Below are 19172 nucleotides of genomic sequence, written 5' to 3'. Positions count from 1 at the left end.
AGGGAGGCGTATTTGATCCCTGAGAGAGATCCCAGAGAGAGAGAGAGACCAGAACACTGTCTTTTACCACCGGATGTTATCTGGGCCATGACTCTGCTCTAGTGTTATCGGATGCATATGGTGCAATGCAACGATTAGATTGTGTGGGGTTGGTGTGTGCGAGGTAACTAGCACCTGTGGTAGTCTGGGGGTTTACCTTGATTATAGACTGTCATGCAGCCTGTTTAATTGTACACTGTGACTTGAGATTGATTCATTATGGTTTTGAAACATCAGCAAAGATTGAGATAATGTTTTTGAGAATTTTTCCATGACATAGCACCACTGTGTGTGCATTTGTGTGTGAATGTGAGACAGACACAACAAAGATAGAAAGAGGAGATGACTTTCTTCACTCCCAGCATCACCAATGATAAAATGAAAACTTATATTCAAGCATATGAAAGTGCTAACTAAGCAAGCGAAAAATCGTTTTCATCATGCTCCATCCATGCTTTATTCATTTATTTCAATTGATTGACATGACAGAAAAAATATTTTATCAAAATAGGTTACCAACACAGATATGGCTCAATCAGTTAAACAAAGAACCACATCAGTAATGACAAATGTAGATGTTTCAAGAGGTCTGCTTGACTTTCATCGTAGTACCTGTCCCTGAAGACTCCTCCACCTCACCTCCAACTAACCACCTCTGTCAGCAAACAGAAGCAGGACACATACCATCAGTACCACTCTCATTAGTAAACGTCACAACTCGCTCCCCACTGTCTTGTTAGTAACATAACATGCTTGTCTTATAAGACCTACATCACGGAATGTTGGTTTATTTAGGTTTTTTCAAGTGACCTCAGAGGAAGGAGACAGTGGTGTTTGGGGTTACCTTGACTTTGGCAGCTCCCCTGGGCGCTGCTCCTGGCTGCTGCATGTTCCCCCCTCCCACTGGGATCATCTGGAGAGGGGACAGATGAGTGATAAGGGCTCCATAACAGTATGGCATGTCTATTCAGTTCCTTGTCCAGAGTTCCCGGACAAGGCCCCTATTTAAATCGGAATGTTGGGTGACCTTAAATTACATCTTAAAGTCTGCGATATGTATCAATGCGTTCAGGTGAGGATACCTGTACTTGAGCAGGGATGAACACTGGAGCTTGGGGACCTCCCATGGCATTGGGCTGGGGCAGTGTGGCATACAGTGGTACTGCCTGCCAACACAGGTTCATTCAACCCACATGATACTTTTTAAATTGCTTCAATTTTTTTTTTATGATCCTATTCTATTTTTACATTTTCAAAGTTTCCCAGGTTGGTATGGATGTAATGCTGGGCTGATAAAGCACACTGACCCCATTGGGCAGCTGAGGCAGCTGTCCCTGTTGCTGTGGCACCCCATTGGCTGCTCCAGCCTGCCCTGCCGCAAGTGCTCCAAACTGCCGGAATGGTCCAATGGAGAACAACTGAGGTACAGCAGCCTGACCAATTGGAGCACCCGGCTGTTGAATCAAGAATGACCCACCGACTGGGACGACCTATAATGTAAAAAAATATATTTTTTTTACATATTAATGATATATGCATCACAGAAGAAGCATGCAATGTGTTTATGTGTGATGGTGACTTCATCAGTATGTAAGGTACCCAATAGTGCATGTTGACAGTATACAAGTTCCCTAAAAGTACAAACCTGGGCTAGAAAGGGTTGTCCGTTCATGATGACACCATTCATAGCCCCCTGGTTGGCAACATTACCCATTACTCCTCCTTTCACCCCTCCACCAGCCTTCCCATTGCCACCACCAGCCTGTAGAATGTTCCAGAAACCGTAAACGGTACACATGAAGACAGGAAGCCACTGTACATGTCCTGAGAAGAATCGTACATATTGAAAAAGTAGCAGCAGTGCGTACCTTTGCCTCTGCGCTTCCTGATGACGCTCCTCCAGCGTCCACCTGAAACACCAGGAGAACAGACATGAGACACATCCCAATGGATCTACAGTCATGGAGAAATAGTCTGGACATCTGGACATATGGTTCATTCTTACCAGTAGAGCAAAGATTGGAAACATGACCCAAAGAAAGCATAACATGATGTTCTCTTCTACAAAGAAATGTAAACAAGGCAAGCAAAACAAAGTAAGACTTATCAAAGTTTGATCTTATTCTGTTGATGAAGTGTGTTTGAGTGATGAAGCGGAGACAATGTGCTTTTAAAGAGGACTCCCTCCATCCGTCCAACTGTTCACAGTCCAATCAGAGTCAAGCTCCAAAGCTGATCTCAACATGTTAGTCATTCTCACCCTCTTGACCATGTAAAAGACCAAAGCTCACAATTAGGATTTATTTCTGGAGGATGTGTGGATCGTGACCTAGTTGGGTTAACCCCAGCTTTAGAGTCTCATGTCCTCAACGCTCAGGCTTTCATTATCTACAGAGCTGGAAGGTCGTCTTGACTGTCATGTGTGGTGTTCATGTGAGAGGTACAATTGGGGAATGAGAAATGTTTCAAGGTCAAAAAATGATTTAATTAGAATTGTTAAAGAAGACAACAGAAATAAGTGAAACACAATTAACATGTACAGCATTCAACACTCTCAGTACTTCTTTTCATGGAAATAAATAACTTCTACAAGCTGATTTTTGTTTTGTTTCTTAGAGAAATGTCATGCTTCTATGTGGCTTATGACCAACAGTATTTTAATATATTCCAAAATATATATATGTATTCTTAAGATTCAGCACAAGAGTAAAACTGGTAAGACATTGATGAAACAGTATATCATATGGTTTTCTCAGTCAGCTATGAAGGAGAGATTGTAAACTTTTTCCCTTTTGGAATGCGATCAAAACACTATTATTATTCAAGGTTAAAATATAATTTCCTTCTTATCAGCTAACACACATAAATTCTGCTGATGCATCTACATATCACAGAATATAAACACATGTAAAGACCCAAGAGGTCTGCCTTTGTCTGTCTTAAGGCAAAGTCAAAGTAACACAAAATATCATCTTCCATTTACCAGGAAGTATGGCCAAGACATAGAGATGATCATTTCTGTTTTGTTCTAGTTATCTATACTTGTTCAGGGCACATCATGACTGACTCAGCCAACCTCTCCTGTTCAGGTAATGGTGTGTTGTCTCTGCTTGCTCTGTCATAGCTGTAGCGGCCGCTATAAAGCCGGTTGATTAGGTACAGAGAAGAAGCTCAGAAAAGCAGGTTGACATCCATATCCTCTGTTGGAACAAAAATAGGACAATATGTCAATTACCGTTCTCTGACCATACAGCCTGGTCTAACACTAACCCCAGAGGGCCAACAACACAACCTCAGCACACATCTGCCAAAGTAGAAACCCAAATGGCATCCAAACTGCACGGACAGAGAAAACACTTCCTCACCGTTCTTGATGCCAAAGCAGTGAGCCCACTCCCTGAAGGACACCTGTTTGTCCTTGTCGACGTCACACTCCTGGAAGAACAGGGAGGTGCAGTGCTCCATGGGAACGAGGGGGACCCTGAGAGGGGCTAGCTCCGTGTGGGACAGGAGCCTGGGAGGGTTGACATAGGGGGGAAGGATGAGGGTGCACCAGGTTGACATAGGGGGGAAGGATGAGGGTGCACCAGGTTGACATAGGGGGGAAGGATGAGGGTGCACCAGGTTGACATAGGGGGGAAGGATGAGGGTGCACCAGGTTGACATAGGGGGGAAGGATGAGGGTGCACCAGGTTGACATAGGGGGGAAGGATGAGGGTGCACCAGGTTGACATAGGGGGGAAGGATGAGGGTGCACCAGGTTGACATAGGGGGGAAGGATGAGACACACCAGAAGGGGGAAGGAAGGGGAGATAAGCGGAAGGGGGAGGGGGGGGGGGGGGGGTGCATGAATGGGTCTAAATGCTCACCTGGAGTTTGAATTGTGATATTAAAGCTTACATATTAAATATGTAGAAGTCAGCAACGGGAATCTATGCTGTATTTGAGTCCCAGTGTGATAGATAACTGACCTGAGTATTACGTAAATCCATGCTTGGTTTCATTAACTGCACATTCTTGTTTCATCAACATAAACTTTTTGTTTGTTTCTTTCAACCATTCGATACCTTCCTGATGTCTGAATACCTGTCTGCTGGGTGCTGGTCCATTTGGGCAAACTGCCAGTGGACAGGGTATATGTACATGTTGTAGTTCTTCTCAAAGTCTTGAGCAAGCAGCTCTATGGGATGGTCTCCGGCGTGGAGACGTCTCTCGCTCTCAAAGATTTTCCTCACCTGAGGGGTTTTGGTATATGGCAATTTTATGAATGATTCTTTTCTTATTTAGATAAACTTTAGGGATGTTAGAAGGTTTACAGTCAAACAGTTATCCATCCATTGTTTCATTCTTACTCTGTAGCGCTGTTTAGAAGTGAGGAACCCAGGAGTCTTGCTGTCGTGTTCGTAGAGTTGCAACAATACGTTCTTCAGCCAGTCCCTCATACGCAGAGGAAACTGGACCAACTCTGAGCTCAAACATGGGGCTATGACTGAGAGACAGAGGAAGAGAGAAAGAGAGAGAGAGATAGAGAGAGAGAGAGAAAGAGAGAGAGAGAGAGGGAAAGAGAGAGAGGGAAAGAGAGAGAGGGAAAGAGAGAGAGGGAAAGAGAGAGGGAAAGAGAGAGAGAAACACAGTGATGATGGGAAAAGCAGTGGTAGAAAATACAGTGTGAATTTGTTTCAGTTTGACCCATTTTCTGTCGCTACTACTATAAGAGACTGGCAGATGATTGGCATGGTGGTTGGCGTGGTGGTTGGCATGGTGGCCATCTTACGTTTGCAGGGCCCGGTGTAGTCCAAGTGGAGCCTATGACCCCTCCTGGTTCCCTCCAGGTTGCACTTCGTAGCAAACAGGTCGCATGAGGTATCATAAGTGGTGTTATCAGATCCACAAACCTACAACAAATGTATACAGTGCATTAAAAAGCTATAGGTATTGTAGCTAAACACTCCGAATGTTTTCTTCCATGGTTTCCTTCCAACCTTTTTTTTCATTTTTGTTCAGTGAAGTAGACTGAGATCATATCGGTTTTTTTTAATCCTCCCATCCACAACTTGTGGAACCCTCCAAAGACATTGCACTCACATGGTCAACATCTGACTTGCTGTGAGGACAGGCGGAGGGCTGCTGACACACACAAGTGGGCTTGTTGTCCTCGCCGAGTTTGCAAGTCTTCCCACGCTTGCAGTGGAAGGTATCACAGGGGTCTGAAGGGAACACAAACATAACAGGAATTTAGGTTCTCCTCAGACCCAGAAGATACACATATGTATGTAAAGTACAGTAAAAAAAACAGATTTTGATAGAACCCAACCCTAACAGCAAAGCTATATCACGCTACTGTGTTAGTGTAACTATCATGTCCGTCCATAATGTTTAGTTGTTGTTGTATGTATTCATCCTGGCCCTCCCTGTCCTTGTTGGAGACCGTAGGGACTAGTGAACACAAGCACTACATCCACAGTACACCAGAGCCCTACATTCCAGAGCTGCAGTAGTTTGTACAGAGCCTGAATTCAACATGATCTCTCTCATTGACTCCTTAAGCTGGACACAGTTGTGTTTTGGTAGTGACCGTGAAAATGAATGACACTATTATTCTGGGAGGGTTAGTAAAACGGGCCAGTCAGCATATTTATATATTTATTTATTTATTGAGTGTATGTGTTCATGTGTGTATGTATGTGTGTGTGTGTGTGTGTGTGTGGGTGTGAGAGAGAGAGAGAAATAGAGAGAAAGAGAAAGAGAGAGAGAGAGACAGCGAGAGAGAGAGAAATGGGGAGAGATAATGTGTCTGCTTGAGCATGTGTGTGTATGTGTGTGTGTGTGTGTGTGTGTGTGTGTGTGTGTGTGTGTGTGTGTTTGTCCATGTGTTTTAACAGGACAATTGGTCAGAATACACACCACACTAGAAGGACATTTTGAATTAACAGGACAGGAGCAGTGTCCTGCTAATTTCGACAAAATTCTAAAAGTGTAGAATGGTTTCTATTGGTCCATTAACCCTAAAAATGCAAAAAAACCAAGATGTCCGTTTAATACATATAAACATGATTTGTGTGTAAAATCTGTGTATCACCACAGCGCCCCCTACGGCAGGTTGTGTACTAGCAGGACTTCATGAATATGCACACAGCGTCTTATGCTGATTGGTTGTCTGCCGGAAGGTCCTGATAATTACTACACTGTCCTTCCAATTCAAGTCGCTATTTACACAGGGGATGAGTTAGCAATACGATAAAAGCAAAATGTATTATAAACCATGTATCTTGAAATATTGAATGAAATTAACAAAATATTACGTAAGTAAGTTGTTTTCTTCTTCCTGAATAAATCAAACTATGCTCTTTAGAAACGAAAAAGGAATTCTTATTTTGTCATACCCCTCCTCTTCTATCAACGTGGTACAATCCGTCAAGTTTTGCCGCGAAACATTAGTACTTTCTAATTGAACACCTCTCATCCCTGCATGCGTGGAGGACGAGGTAAGACCCATTTAATATTCTTTACACATTTAGGTACATATTGTTATGTAATCTGCTAAAACAATGACTAAAGGTAAATTATGCAGAATGGATTAGGTTACTTGATGTTTGTATGCACCAAAACATCTGATCTATGACAGTTTAGCTAGTTATTAGCAACTGGCCAGTGACATGCGGTGAGGTTCTTGGCTGGGGAGGCACGTAGGCATACTGACTCTTTCAAAATCAGATTTACAAATATATTTATTCAACAGAGCAGCTGCTTGCACATTGACTAATGGTTATGTTTCATATCCCTAACAAGTAACACTAGCAGGTAGTAGCATTGCTACGAGTATTATGCTAGGTTGCTAGGTAACCGAAGCTAACTAGAGCTAGCTAGCTTCCGTTTTGGAAAAATAACATCTAATATCATTAAATCATATTGTATACTGAAATTACATGTACAAAGGAATGAAAGTACATTAAGAAGTGCGCAGACACACAGGTCCTGTGTAATACTCAACATGTAAGGTGCAGGAATAAGGAGGACTGAGTTTTGAAATTACATGTACAGAGGAATGAAAGTACATTAAGAAGTGCGCAGACACACAGGTCCTGTGTAATACTCAACATGTAAGGTGCAGGAATAAGGAGGACTGAGTACTGTACATGAGAAACAAACTCTCATTCAGTGATTGTTCTTTACATCTCAGATCTCCAAAGAGATGCCATGCCAGGCTGAGGATGTGGACGCATGCGGATCCTTTTCAGGCAACACACTAGAGGTAAGTTTCATCTTTTAAGGCATATTTATTGTCTAAAATAAAGTCATGAGAATGATATTCAGAAGTATTCAGACACACAAGTACGATGTAACCTTTATATGTAAGGTGCAGGAATTTGGAGGATTGAGTTTTGAAATTACATGTACAAAGGAATGAAAGTACATTAAGAAGTGCGCAGACACACAGGTCCTGTGTAATACTCAACATGTAAGGTGCAGGAATAAGGAGGACTGAGTACTGTACATGAGAAACAAACTCTCATTCAGTGATTGTTCTTTACATCTCAGATCTCCAAAGAGATGCCATGCCAGGCTGAGGATGTGGACGCATGCGGATCCTTTTCAGGCAACACACTAGAGGTAAGTTTCATCTTTTAAGGCATATTTATTGTCTAAAATAAAGTCATGAGAATGATATTCAGAAGTATTCAGACACACAAGTACGATGTAACCTTTATATGTAAGGTGCAGGAATTTGGAGGATTGAGTTTTGAAATTACATGTACAAAGGAATGAAAGTACATTAAGAAGTGCGCAGACACACAGGTCCTGTGTAATACTCAACATGTAAGGTGCAGGAATAAGGAGGACTGAGTTTTGAAATTACATGTACAGAGGAATGAAAGTACATTAAGAAGTGCGCAGACACGCAGGTCCTGTGTAATACTCAACATGTAAGATGCAGGAATAAGGAGGACTGAGTACTGTACATGAGAAACAAACTCTCATTCAGTGATTGTTCTTTACATCTCAGATCTCCAAAGAGATGCCATGCCAGGCTGAGGATGTGGACGCATGCGGATCCTTTTCAGGCAACACACTAGAGGTAAGTTTAATCTTTCTAAGGCTTATTTATTGTCTAAAATAAAGTCATGAGAATGATATTCAGCAGTATTCAGACACACAGGTACGATATAACCTTAATATGTAAGATGCTGGAATTTGGAGGACTGAATTTTGAAATTACATGTACAGAGGAATGAAAGTACATTAAGAAGTGCGCAGACACATAGGTCCTGTGTAATACTCAACATGTAAGGTGCAGGAATAAGGAGGACTGAGTACTGTACATGAGAAACAAACTCTCATTCAGTGATTGTTCTTTACATCTCAGATCTCCAAAGAGATGCCATGCCAGGCTGAGGATGTGGACGCATGCGGATCCTTTTCAGGCAACACACTAAAGGTAAGTTTAATCTTTCTAAGGCTTATTTATTGTCTAAAATAAAGTCATGAGAATGATATTCAGCAGTATTCAGACACACAGGTACGATATAACCTTAATATGTAAGATGCTGGAATTTGGAGGACTGAATTTTGAAATTACATGTACAGAGGAATGAAAGTACATTAAGAAGTGCGCAGACACATAGGTCCTGTGTAATACTCAACATGTAAGGTGCAGGAATAAGGAGGACTGAGTACTGTACATGAGAAACAAACTCTCATTCAGTGATTGTTCTTTACATCTCAGATCTCCAAAGAGATGCCATGCCAGGCTGAGGATGTGGACGCATGCGGATCCTTTTCAGGCAACACACTAGAGGTAAGTTTCATCTTTTAAGGCATATTTATTGTCTAAAATAAAGTCATGAGAATGATATTCAGAAGTATTCAGACACACAAGTACGATGTAACCTTTATATGTAAGGTGCAGGAATTTAAAGGATTGAGTTTTGAAATTACATGTACAAAGGAATGAAAGTACATTAAGAAGTGCGCAGACACACAGGTCCTGTGTAATACTCAACATGTAAGGTGCAGGAATAAGGAGGACTGAGTTTTGAAATTACATGTACAGAGGAATGAAAGTACATTAAGAAGTGCGCAGACACACAGGTCCTGTGTAATACTCAACATGTAAGGTGCAGGAATAAGGAGGACTGAGTACTGTACATGAGAAACAAACTCTCATTCAGTGATTGTTCTTTACATCTCAGATCTCCAAAGAGATGCCATGCCAGGCTGAGGATGTGGACGCATGCGGATCCTTTTCAGGCAACACACTAGAGGTAAGTTTCATCTTTTAAGGCATATTTATTGTCTAAAATAAAGTCATGAGAATGATATTCAGAAGTATTCAGACACACAAGTACGATGTAACCTTTATATGTAAGGTGCAGGAATTTGGAGGATTGAGTTTTGAAATTACATGTACAAAGGAATGAAAGTACATTAAGAAGTGCGCAGACACACAGGTCCTGTGTAATACTCAACATGTAAGGTGCAGGAATAAGGAGGACTGAGTACTGTACATGAGAAACAAACTCTCATTCAGTGATTGTTCTTTACATCTCAGATCTCCAAAGAGATGCCATGCCAGGCTGAGGATGTGGACGCATGCGGATCCTTTTCAGGCAACACACTAAAGGTAAGTTTAATCTTTCTAAGGCTTATTTATTGTCTAAAATAAAGTCATGAGAATGATATTCAGCAGTATTCAGACACACAGGTACGATATAACCTTAATATGTAAGATGCTGGAATTTGGAGGACTGAATTTTGAAATTACATGTACAGAGGAATGAAAGTACATTAAGAAGTGCGCAGACACATAGGTCCTGTGTAATACTCAACATGTAAGGTGCAGGAATAAGGAGGACTGAGTACTGTACATGAGAAACAAACTCTCATTCAGTGATTGTTCTTTACATCTCAGATCTCCAAAGAGATGCCATGCCAGGCTGAGGATGTGGACGCATGCGGATCCTTTTCAGGCAACACACTAGAGGTAAGTTTCATCTTTTAAGGCATATTTATTGTCTAAAATAAAGTCATGAGAATGATATTCAGAAGTATTCAGACACACAAGTACGATGTAACCTTTATATGTAAGGTGCAGGAATTTAGAGGATTGAGTTTTGAAATTACATGTACAAAGGAATGAAAGTACATTAAGAAGTGCGCAGACACACAGGTCCTGTGTAATACTCAACATGTAAGGTGCAGGAATAAGGAGGACTGAGTTTTGAAATTACATGTACAGAGGAATGAAAGTACATTAAGAAGTGCGCAGACACACAGGTCCTGTGTAATACTCAACATGTAAGGTGCAGGAATAAGGAGGACTGAGTACTGTACATGAGAAACAAACTCTCATTCAGTGATTGTTCTTTACATCTCAGATCTCCAAAGAGATGCCATGCCAGGCTGAGGATGTGGACGCATGCGGATCCTTTTCAGGCAACACACTAGAGGTAAGTTTCATCTTTTAAGGCATATTTATTGTCTAAAATAAAGTCATGAGAATGATATTCAGAAGTATTCAGACACACAAGTACGATGTAACCTTTATATGTAAGGTGCAGGAATTTGGAGGATTGAGTTTTGAAATTACATGTACAAAGGAATGAAAGTACATTAAGAAGTGCGCAGACACACAGGTCCTGTGTAATACTCAACATGTAAGGTGCAGGAATAAGGAGGACTGAGTACTGTACATGAGAAACAAACTCTCATTCAGTGATTGTTCTTTACATCTCAGATCTCCAAAGAGATGCCATGCCAGGCTGAGGATGTGGACGCATGCGGATCCTTTTCAGGCAACACACTAAAGGTAAGTTTAATCTTTCTAAGGCTTATTTATTGTCTAAAATAAAGTCATGAGAATGATATTCAGCAGTATTCAGACACACAGGTACGATATAACCTTAATATGTAAGATGCTGGAATTAGGAGGACTGAATTTTGAAATTACATGTACAGAGGAATGAAAGTACATTAAGAAGTGCGCAGACACATAGGTCCTGTGTAATACTCAACATGTAAGGTGCAGGAATAAGGAGGACTGAGTACTGTACATGAGAAACAAACTCTCATTCAGTGATTGTTCTTTACATCTCAGATCTCCAAAGAGATGCCATGCCAGGCTGAGGATGTGGACGCATGCGGATCCTTTTCAGGCAACACACTAGAGGTAAGTTTCATCTTTTAAGGCATATTTATTGTCTAAAATAAAGTCATGAGAATGATATTCAGAAGTATTCAGACACACAAGTACGATGTAACCTTTATATGTAAGGTGCAGGAATTTAGAGGATTGAGTTTTGAAATTACATGTACAAAGGAATGAAAGTACATTAAGAAGTGCGCAGACACACAGGTCCTGTGTAATACTCAACATGTAAGGTGCAGGAATAAGGAGGACTGAGTTTTGAAATTACATGTACAGAGGAATGAAAGTACATTAAGAAGTGCGCAGACACACAGGTCCTGTGTAATACTCAACATGTAAGGTGCAGGAATAAGGAGGACTGAGTACTGTACATGAGAAACAAACTCTCATTCAGTGATTGTTCTTTACATCTCAGATCTCCAAAGAGATGCCATGCCAGGCTGAGGATGTGGACGCATGCGGATCCTTTTCAGGCAACACACTAGAGGTAAGTTTCATCTTTTAAGGCATATTTATTGTCTAAAATAAAGTCATGAGAATGATATTCAGAAGTATTCAGACACACAAGTACGATGTAACCTTTATATGTAAGGTGCAGGAATTTGGAGGATTGAGTTTTGAAATTACATGTACAAAGGAATGAAAGTACATTAAGAAGTGCGCAGACACACAGGTCCTGTGTAATACTCAACATGTAAGGTGCAGGAATAAGGAGGACTGAGTTTTGAAATTACATGTACAGAGGAATGAAAGTACATTAAGAAGTGCGCAGACACACAGGTCCTGTGTAATACTCAACATGTAAGGTGCAGGAATAAGGAGGACTGAGTACTGTACATGAGAAACAAACTCTCATTCAGTGATTGTTCTTTACATCTCAGATCTCCAAAGAGATGCCATGCCAGGCTGAGGATGTGGACGCATGCGGATCCTTTTCAGGCAACACACTAGAGGTAAGTTTCATATTTTAAGGCATATTTATTGTCTAAAATAAAGTCAGGAGAATGATATTCAACAGTATTCAGACACACAGGTACGATGTAACCTTAATATGTAAGGTGCAGGAATTTGGAGGACTGAGATTTGAAATTACATGTACAAAGGAATGAAAGTACATTAAGAAGTGCGCAGACACACAGGTCCTGTGTAATACTCAACATGTAAGGTGCAGGAATAAGGAGGACTGAGTACTGTACATGAGAAACAAACTCTCATTCAGTGATGGTTCTTTACATCTCAGATCTCCAAAGAGATGCCATGCCAGGCTGAGGATGTGGACGCATGCGGATCCTTTTCAGGCAACACACTAGAGGTAAGTTTCATCTTTTAAGGCATATTTATTGTCCAAAATAAAGTCATGAGAATGATATTCAGCAGTTATACATTAACTTTATTTAAATCTGAATTCATAAGAATTGCATTCAGCTGTGTATAGATTCACAGTTTTTTTTTTTTTTTTGAGATAGCAATTGAGTGCTCATGCAAACAGACATCCACAGTTGGTTTGCGTTCTACTCGTGGGCCTCTATGAAGTCACATACAAAGATGGCAAAGGGTGCCGTATGCCAATTAGATTTTTCAACGTTTCCTGGTTTATTCTGTGAAAGTCTGCTTTTGTCCAAACTTAACTGCATGTGCCAAATGACACATGCAGTGACATGACATGGCAAAGGTAACTTAAGTTAACCAAACTTTCTCTGTAATACTCATCTTTATTTCTATGTATGTAATGAAGTATATTATATTTTATTACAGGTTGTGCAAGAACTGTTGATGGTCGGGCAACCTGTCGAGGAACCTGCGCCATTATCACAAGGTTAACTCTTATCCTCAGTCTACATGTCACCTTCTTTGATTGCTTTTAGGCTATGAAATAATGCATTGTGGATTCAGACCTTCTTCACTCGTTTCAATGTTGTTGTCACGGCAACAGTTCAGGTAAATGGGAGGCATGTAAGCTAAATTTCAAGTGATGTGAATGTAGATTACAGAAGTAGTAGCTTTAACCGATGACCAGGAAATTATTTTCAATCTAACAATGAACTTTTTGAATACATTACAGTGCAACAAGGAACATATAGGCCTGGCTGCTGCTCTTCAGTACGCACGACAGCAACGACACTGCCTTCAAAATAAAAGCACTTCTAATCATATCATTCATAATGACAAATCAACTTGGAAGCAAATAATGTTCCAGCCTAAGCGCTTTACAGTGAATGTATTTGTTATTTATTATTCATCCATCAGTTGCTTGAGCATCTTGGACTTCACCGTATTTAAGGACCCTACCCTACAACAAATAAATGCTCATCCATTGTTATTTGTCTTTATTTCTTCATTTCAGCACAAAGTCAACACACAGATGCTAAGGGGGAAGAACCCAACAGAAGACTAAAAAAGAAGGACAAAGGGCCCAGCAGAAAAAAGAACACGAAGAAACATTCTGGTAAATGCGAAAACACATACTCAGTCACTAAACACCAAGTTACTTAAGTATAACTGAAGAATGATAAAAATAAATTATCCATACCACCCAAAGGCAATATGATGACCATTCTCTTCTTTCTGCGGGATACTGTTTATACTACTACTACTATTCCTTATTTAAAACATGTTTAAAGTGGAGTTGGTTTTCATTGATTTATTTGTCTTTTTTTCTAGTATCTCTGGAAAGTGCCAGGAGAGCAAAAAAGCATCTTTGGTCTCCCATGGAGGTTGCCGCAGTCATGAGACATTTTGGCCAACACATCAAAAAAGGGAAACTGGCCACTATGATTGAATGCCAGCAATGCAAGAAGGCTGAAAATCTTGCTCTGGCTGGTCGCTCTATCCAAAACATAAGAGATTTTGTAAGGAATCGGGGCGTAACTTTGAAAAGAAAAGAAAATCCTGGATAGATACAACACCCTGCAGCAGAGCTGAAACATATCCAACATCACATCCTACATCACACCCAACATCACATCCAACATCCCATCCATGACATCTAACACCATACAGCTACAGTACATCACATCCAACATCACATCTAACACCATACAGCTACAGTACTTCACATCCAACATCACATCTAACACCATACAGCTACAGTACATCCCATCCAACATCACATCTAACACCACACAGCTACAGTACATCCCATCCAACACCACATCTAACACCACACTGCTACAGTACATCCCATCCAACATCACATCTAACACCACACAGCTACAGTACATCACATCCAACATCACATCTAACACCATACAGCTACAGTACATCACATCCAACATCACATCTAACACCACATCCAACACCAGGCCTGTTGTAACTGGAACACTGTTAGACATGCATTGGTCTAGTAGACATGCATAATTTCATTTTGACATTTATAAATGTTTTCCTTTCTGTTCACAAATACATTTCTGTTGCTCTGATATGTGGTCAAGGCGCTGTAAAATCCAGTCTACTTCTTTCTGTTTAGTCATATTCCATTTATCCATGTTTGGCCTTTTTAATACACATAAACTTCACGTTTGTGTATGTGTATGGCTATGGTCCTGATAAAAAAGTTGGTCCTGGCAATTACTGTTTGTGTCATGGGCGGAGCTAAGTACCTCATTATCTTGTGTCCTCTTAATACAGCATTCCGTCAGGTTCTTGTATCTTGAGTTCTGATGTGTGTATCTAACTTTTGAAGTGAGATTTGTGCTGTATGGCTCAAATAAAATTTTTGAAGATTCACTACATCTTTCTAGCATAAGTGGAAAGAGGTGTCCGTTTAGTGTTGCAAAAAACTGGTTTGAAAAAATTGTCCCTCTAATACATAAGGACCTGTATAGGTGTGTGTGTGTGTGTGTGTGTGTGTGTGTGTGTGGGTGTGAGAAAGAGATTTACAGTAACTGCTTATTCGACACTTACCAGAGGATGCTTCTCCTCTGTGAATGCTGGCCCATAGAGAGGGCCTGGTGGGGTACAGATCCACCCTGGCCCTGACTTGGACTGGGTTCATGCCCACTGAAGGAGCCTGTGAACAACACACCATAGAGGGAGTCACATCGTATAACCATGAAGAAAACTGTATAACTATAACGAAGAAGGGCAAAGTGCATTCATGTGGATTTTCAGTTTTATTTTGCTTGGTCACAGTTAAATTGGCCATTATAAATTTCAATTCATTTAAACGTGAATGAATTGTATTTGTGAATGGGCCTTGTCACACTAAAAGTTACTGTTATCACTAATGCCCTGCATACTGTACATATTTACCCATTTCCCAGCTCTCTTCCTCTGTGGCTTGTAGACAGCATTGTCGGCGGGCAAGCTGTGCTCCACCTGTCCTTCGGACTTCTGGGAGTCCTGGCTGGCCTCATCCCTCTGAGTGTCCATGCTGGCCTCATCCCTCTGAGCAGGGTGCTTCCTCACCCTCAGATTCTTCTTTATCTTCCTTATCTTTCTTTTGGTGTGTCTGATGCTCTCCTTTTCCTTGTCCTCCTCCCTACTCCCATCCAGCTCCATGCTAGTCTTAGAATCCTGGTCAACTTCCAGGTTGTCCTCTTCCCGAGTGGAGCTGTTCTCCTGGGGTACCGCCTGGGAATCTTTGCCCGGGTTTTTGTTTTCCTCTGGGAGTTTTCCCTCGTCACTCACTTCCTCATCCTCCAAAGCTTCTGTGTTTTGAACATCTTGTTGGGACTCGTAGTCGTCGATTGAAGTGGGGATTTCTTCCTCAGTGGCGGTCTCTTCCTCCTTTTTCCCCGACGCCTTCACCTCATCCAATTTTTTCTCTTCCAAGAGGAGCTGAGTGTCATCAGCGAGGGGTTTCCCTTCAGGGGTCTGAGTCTTCAGGGGCATTGTGTACTCCATGTCGTTGATCTCAGACTCTGTGCTGCTTCCTATTTCCTTCACATCAGCCCCTTGCTCTCCCTCTCCATCCACAGCCAAGGACTCCTCCTCTTCTTCCTCCTTTTGCTTATCAGCAGCCTCTTCCTCCTCTTCACTATCCTCCTCCTCCTCACTTTCCTCCTCCTGCGCATTCTTGTCAGTCTCTTCCTCCCCCTTTACCTCTGCCTCTACCTCTTTCACACTGACCACTTCTTCATCCTCCCCTTCCTTCTCCACCTCTCCCTCCACCTCTCCCTCCACCTCTCCCTCCACCTCTCCCTCCACCTCTCCCTTCAACTCTCCCTCCACCTCCAACTCTCCCTCCACCTCTCCCTCCACCTCTCCCTCCACCTCTCCCTTCAACTCTCCCTCCACCTCCAACTCTCCCTCCACCTCTCCCTCCACCTCTCCCTCCACCTCTGCCTCCAACTCTCCCTCCACCTCTCCCTCCACCTCTGCCTCCAACTCTCCCTCCACCTCCACCTCTTCCACCTCCTCCACAGTCCCGGCAGATTCTATCTCTACCTTTCCTTCCTCTTCCCCCCCCACCTCCTCTGCCGCCACCTCCTCCATGGACTCCTTCTGCAGGAGATCCACCAGCTCCTCTTGGCTCAGAAGGACTGGGGTGCTTCTCTTGCCTTCCTCGTCCCCTTCCTCCCTCTCCTCTTCCTCCTTGTCAGCGTTAGCATTGTCCTGGGAGCTCAGCTCCTCGTCCTCCTGCTCTAGACTGCTGGCCTTTACGTTGGTGGGAAGGACCTGGCCCTTGTCGGCCCCCTCAGAGACAGCATCCTGAGTGACCAGGTTGTAAAGCATGAGTGTTAAACGCAATGGGATTCCAAGATTAGATGAAAGGGCCACTTTACAATGTCTACTTTCATGAGAAAAAGGGTCCTATCCTAACCCTAACACAACTTGAATGCTCCATACTGTACCTTTTCAGTCGTTGTGTGTGAGGACTTGACTGAAGCTTGGTGTTTTTCATGAGGTTTGCCTTTGACCTTGAGGACAGTGAAGGATTGGATGTAAATGGTGTTGCATGTTGAAACACTGAGTTTACTGAGAAAGAAGGTGCTACTCACAGACACTGCAAAGGCTGAGGCCAACAAGCAGACCAACAGAAAACGGGTCTCCATACCTGCAACAGGAGAAATGATATTGGTCCAATTAGATTTAACCGCAATTCAGGGAATCCTAAAGTATGGATATTGTCACTGAGCATTGCATGATTCTTGCAACAGAAGACGGTTCAGACCGGAGCCAACTGAAATGAATGATAAACAAATATCATTCAAATCTTGGGCCCAAGTGAAGTGACAATCCAGTACAAGGACCCCTCAGTGCCTCAGCAGCCTGACTGCTCTTACACAGCATGCGGGGGCGTTCTCAGCCTTCCCCCCAGTGTGTCTGCATGCTGCCAGGACAGCCGTGATGACACAGAGGCCTCCCAGGGCCGTTGCCACGGAGATGGGCAGCGTGATGCGCCCCCTCTCACAGTGGTTGAGTTGGGGGAGCGGGTGAGGGGGTGAGGGGGGGAGCGGGTGAGGGGATGAGGGGGCTAAAGCAAACACCACAACCCACCAGACTGGAAAAAGAACCGACAAAGTCCACAAACTTGTTTTGTCTCTCAGGGGGTTAGGGTTAGGCTACAATGCAGGCATTACTGGATCAACCGTGGGAGACAATAAACCCATGAGCAAGCCTCCAGAAAAGGGAGTGGGGGTTGTTAAAGCAGTCCTGTGAAAAATAATACATCACTGACAAATGATTGAGACTTTGCGTAATGTTCAAAATTTTGGAAATACAACACTTCAATTAGTGAATTCTAAAGAAGCCATCATTCTCATGTCAATAAAGAAAAATAATGAGAAAATCCAATTGTGCATGATTTGGTATGCATTGTAAAACAAGACAACCTTTCATTACTTGATAAACAAACACATTCTGCAGTATGTTGATATTACTAATACTTAACTTCCAAAACACAATTATACAATCATTGTAAAATTATGAATGTCCAGTTTTATAATATGTTGCTTTCAAACAAAAATTCCTACTGTGATAACAGTAATTTCTACTCTTACAGACCTTCATAAAAAAGACATACTACAATAACTAAGATATTACCTTGATTTGGCTTTGAGAAGAGGGTAAAGTATTGTTCAAACACACACTGACACAGACCAGTGCTGGCCCAGGAGAGAGGTCTGCTCTCACCCAAGACAGCCACACACACAAGGTTCCTAGGGTCTCTGTACAGTGAGCCATCTAGGGATGGGGAATTGGGTAAGAGAGACTGAGAGAGAGAGAGAGAGAGAGAGAGAGAGAGAGAGAGAGAGAGAGAGAGAGAGAGAGAGAGAGAGAGAGAGAGAGAGAGAGAGAGAGAGAGAGAGAGAGAGAGAGAGAGAGAGATAACCAGGAAGAGAATGTTATTGTATAATTGTATCATTAGTAATGAAAAAATATCTAACGTGGTGTATAAAACAGCAACTTGATAATGTTAGGTTATGCAAGTCTAAGAACCAACGGACAAATTATCAAGTATCCCTCTATGTTTTCTGATGGCCTTTTAAAAAAATGGTATGGCATAACTAACTCACAGTAGGATTCATCGTTGTAATTAGAGTAAAAGGTAAGCTTTTCACAGATAAAAAAATAACTTGGGAATTGTAAACTGTTGCAGTTATATCTTTACACCACTAGGTGGCCTCCATGGTATCTCATAGAAACGGGCATATCTCACGAAGTTGTCACCAAATGTTGTAGTTAAATACTTTCACCACTAGATGACCCCCTATCTCTAGTCTACCACAGGTTGCTTGTTATATCTAAGTCAGATGAGTGTAAACACTGTATACCGTCTCTACCAAGCACACACATGCACACACACACAGAAACAAGAAGCAACCCATCTCCCAAAATAGCTTAGAGCTCATTCTAAGCATTGTAAACATGCACACAGTTTCAACACACTTCCAAACATCCTCCTATTAGTTTCAATCTTACGTAGTACCATCATACTTTGTAGATTACACTTGTTAGAAGATAGTCCTTCAAACAATCAAGCTTAAAAACAATGTTTCAAGTTTTTTTTTTACACAACGTTCGAAACATTTGCATTAACTCC

General features: G+C 41.9%; 2 protein-coding genes and 1 long non-coding RNA gene across 6 annotated transcripts; 1 reads left to right on the top strand and 2 right to left on the bottom strand.

Moving 5' to 3' along the window:
- Positions 1–489: 489 nt before the first annotated feature.
- Positions 490–2195, bottom strand: LOC124484426. Its single transcript, XM_047045331.1, has 7 exons — positions 2045–2195; positions 1908–1949; positions 1685–1801; positions 1347–1529; positions 1122–1205; positions 884–952; positions 490–694 (listed from the first exon to the last, which is right to left on the bottom strand). Exons 1-7 carry the CDS (start codon positions 2087–2089, stop codon positions 620–622), a joined length of 615 nt encoding a protein of 204 aa, XP_046901287.1. The 5' UTR covers positions 2090–2195; the 3' UTR covers positions 490–619.
- A 406-nt stretch (positions 2196–2601) lies between these two features.
- On the bottom strand, positions 2602–17430 carry sparcl1 (SPARC-like 1). The gene is made up of 12 exons (XM_047045283.1): positions 17413–17430; positions 17128–17183; positions 16981–17046; positions 16490–16837; positions 15437–16297; positions 15089–15194; positions 5125–5246; positions 4814–4934; positions 4392–4528; positions 4126–4274; positions 3405–3553; positions 2602–3239 (listed from the first exon to the last, which is right to left on the bottom strand). The coding sequence occupies exons 1-12, from the start codon at positions 17417–17419 to the stop codon at positions 3211–3213; spliced, it is 2151 nt and encodes a 716-aa protein (XP_046901239.1). The 5' UTR covers positions 17420–17430; the 3' UTR covers positions 2602–3210.
- On the top strand, positions 11624–14911 carry LOC124484730. 4 transcript variants are annotated; one of them, XR_006957998.1, is made up of 4 exons: positions 11624–11672; positions 12941–13001; positions 13530–13631; positions 13847–14911. It is a non-coding gene; the product is annotated as an uncharacterized LOC124484730 (long non-coding RNA). The 4 variants fall into 4 exon arrangements; XR_006957999.1 differs by having other exon boundaries at positions 11631–11672; positions 13248–13631; XR_006958000.1 differs by having other exon boundaries at positions 11631–11672; positions 12941–13403.
- Positions 17431–19172: the final 1742 nt, after the last annotated feature.

The sequence above is a fragment of the Hypomesus transpacificus genome, chromosome 22 (genome assembly GCF_021917145.1).
Source record: "Hypomesus transpacificus isolate Combined female chromosome 22, fHypTra1, whole genome shotgun sequence".
In the NCBI taxonomy this organism is placed as follows: Eukaryota; Metazoa; Chordata; class Actinopteri; order Osmeriformes; family Osmeridae; genus Hypomesus; species Hypomesus transpacificus.
This window is presented reverse-complemented; position numbering and strand designations above follow the sequence as displayed.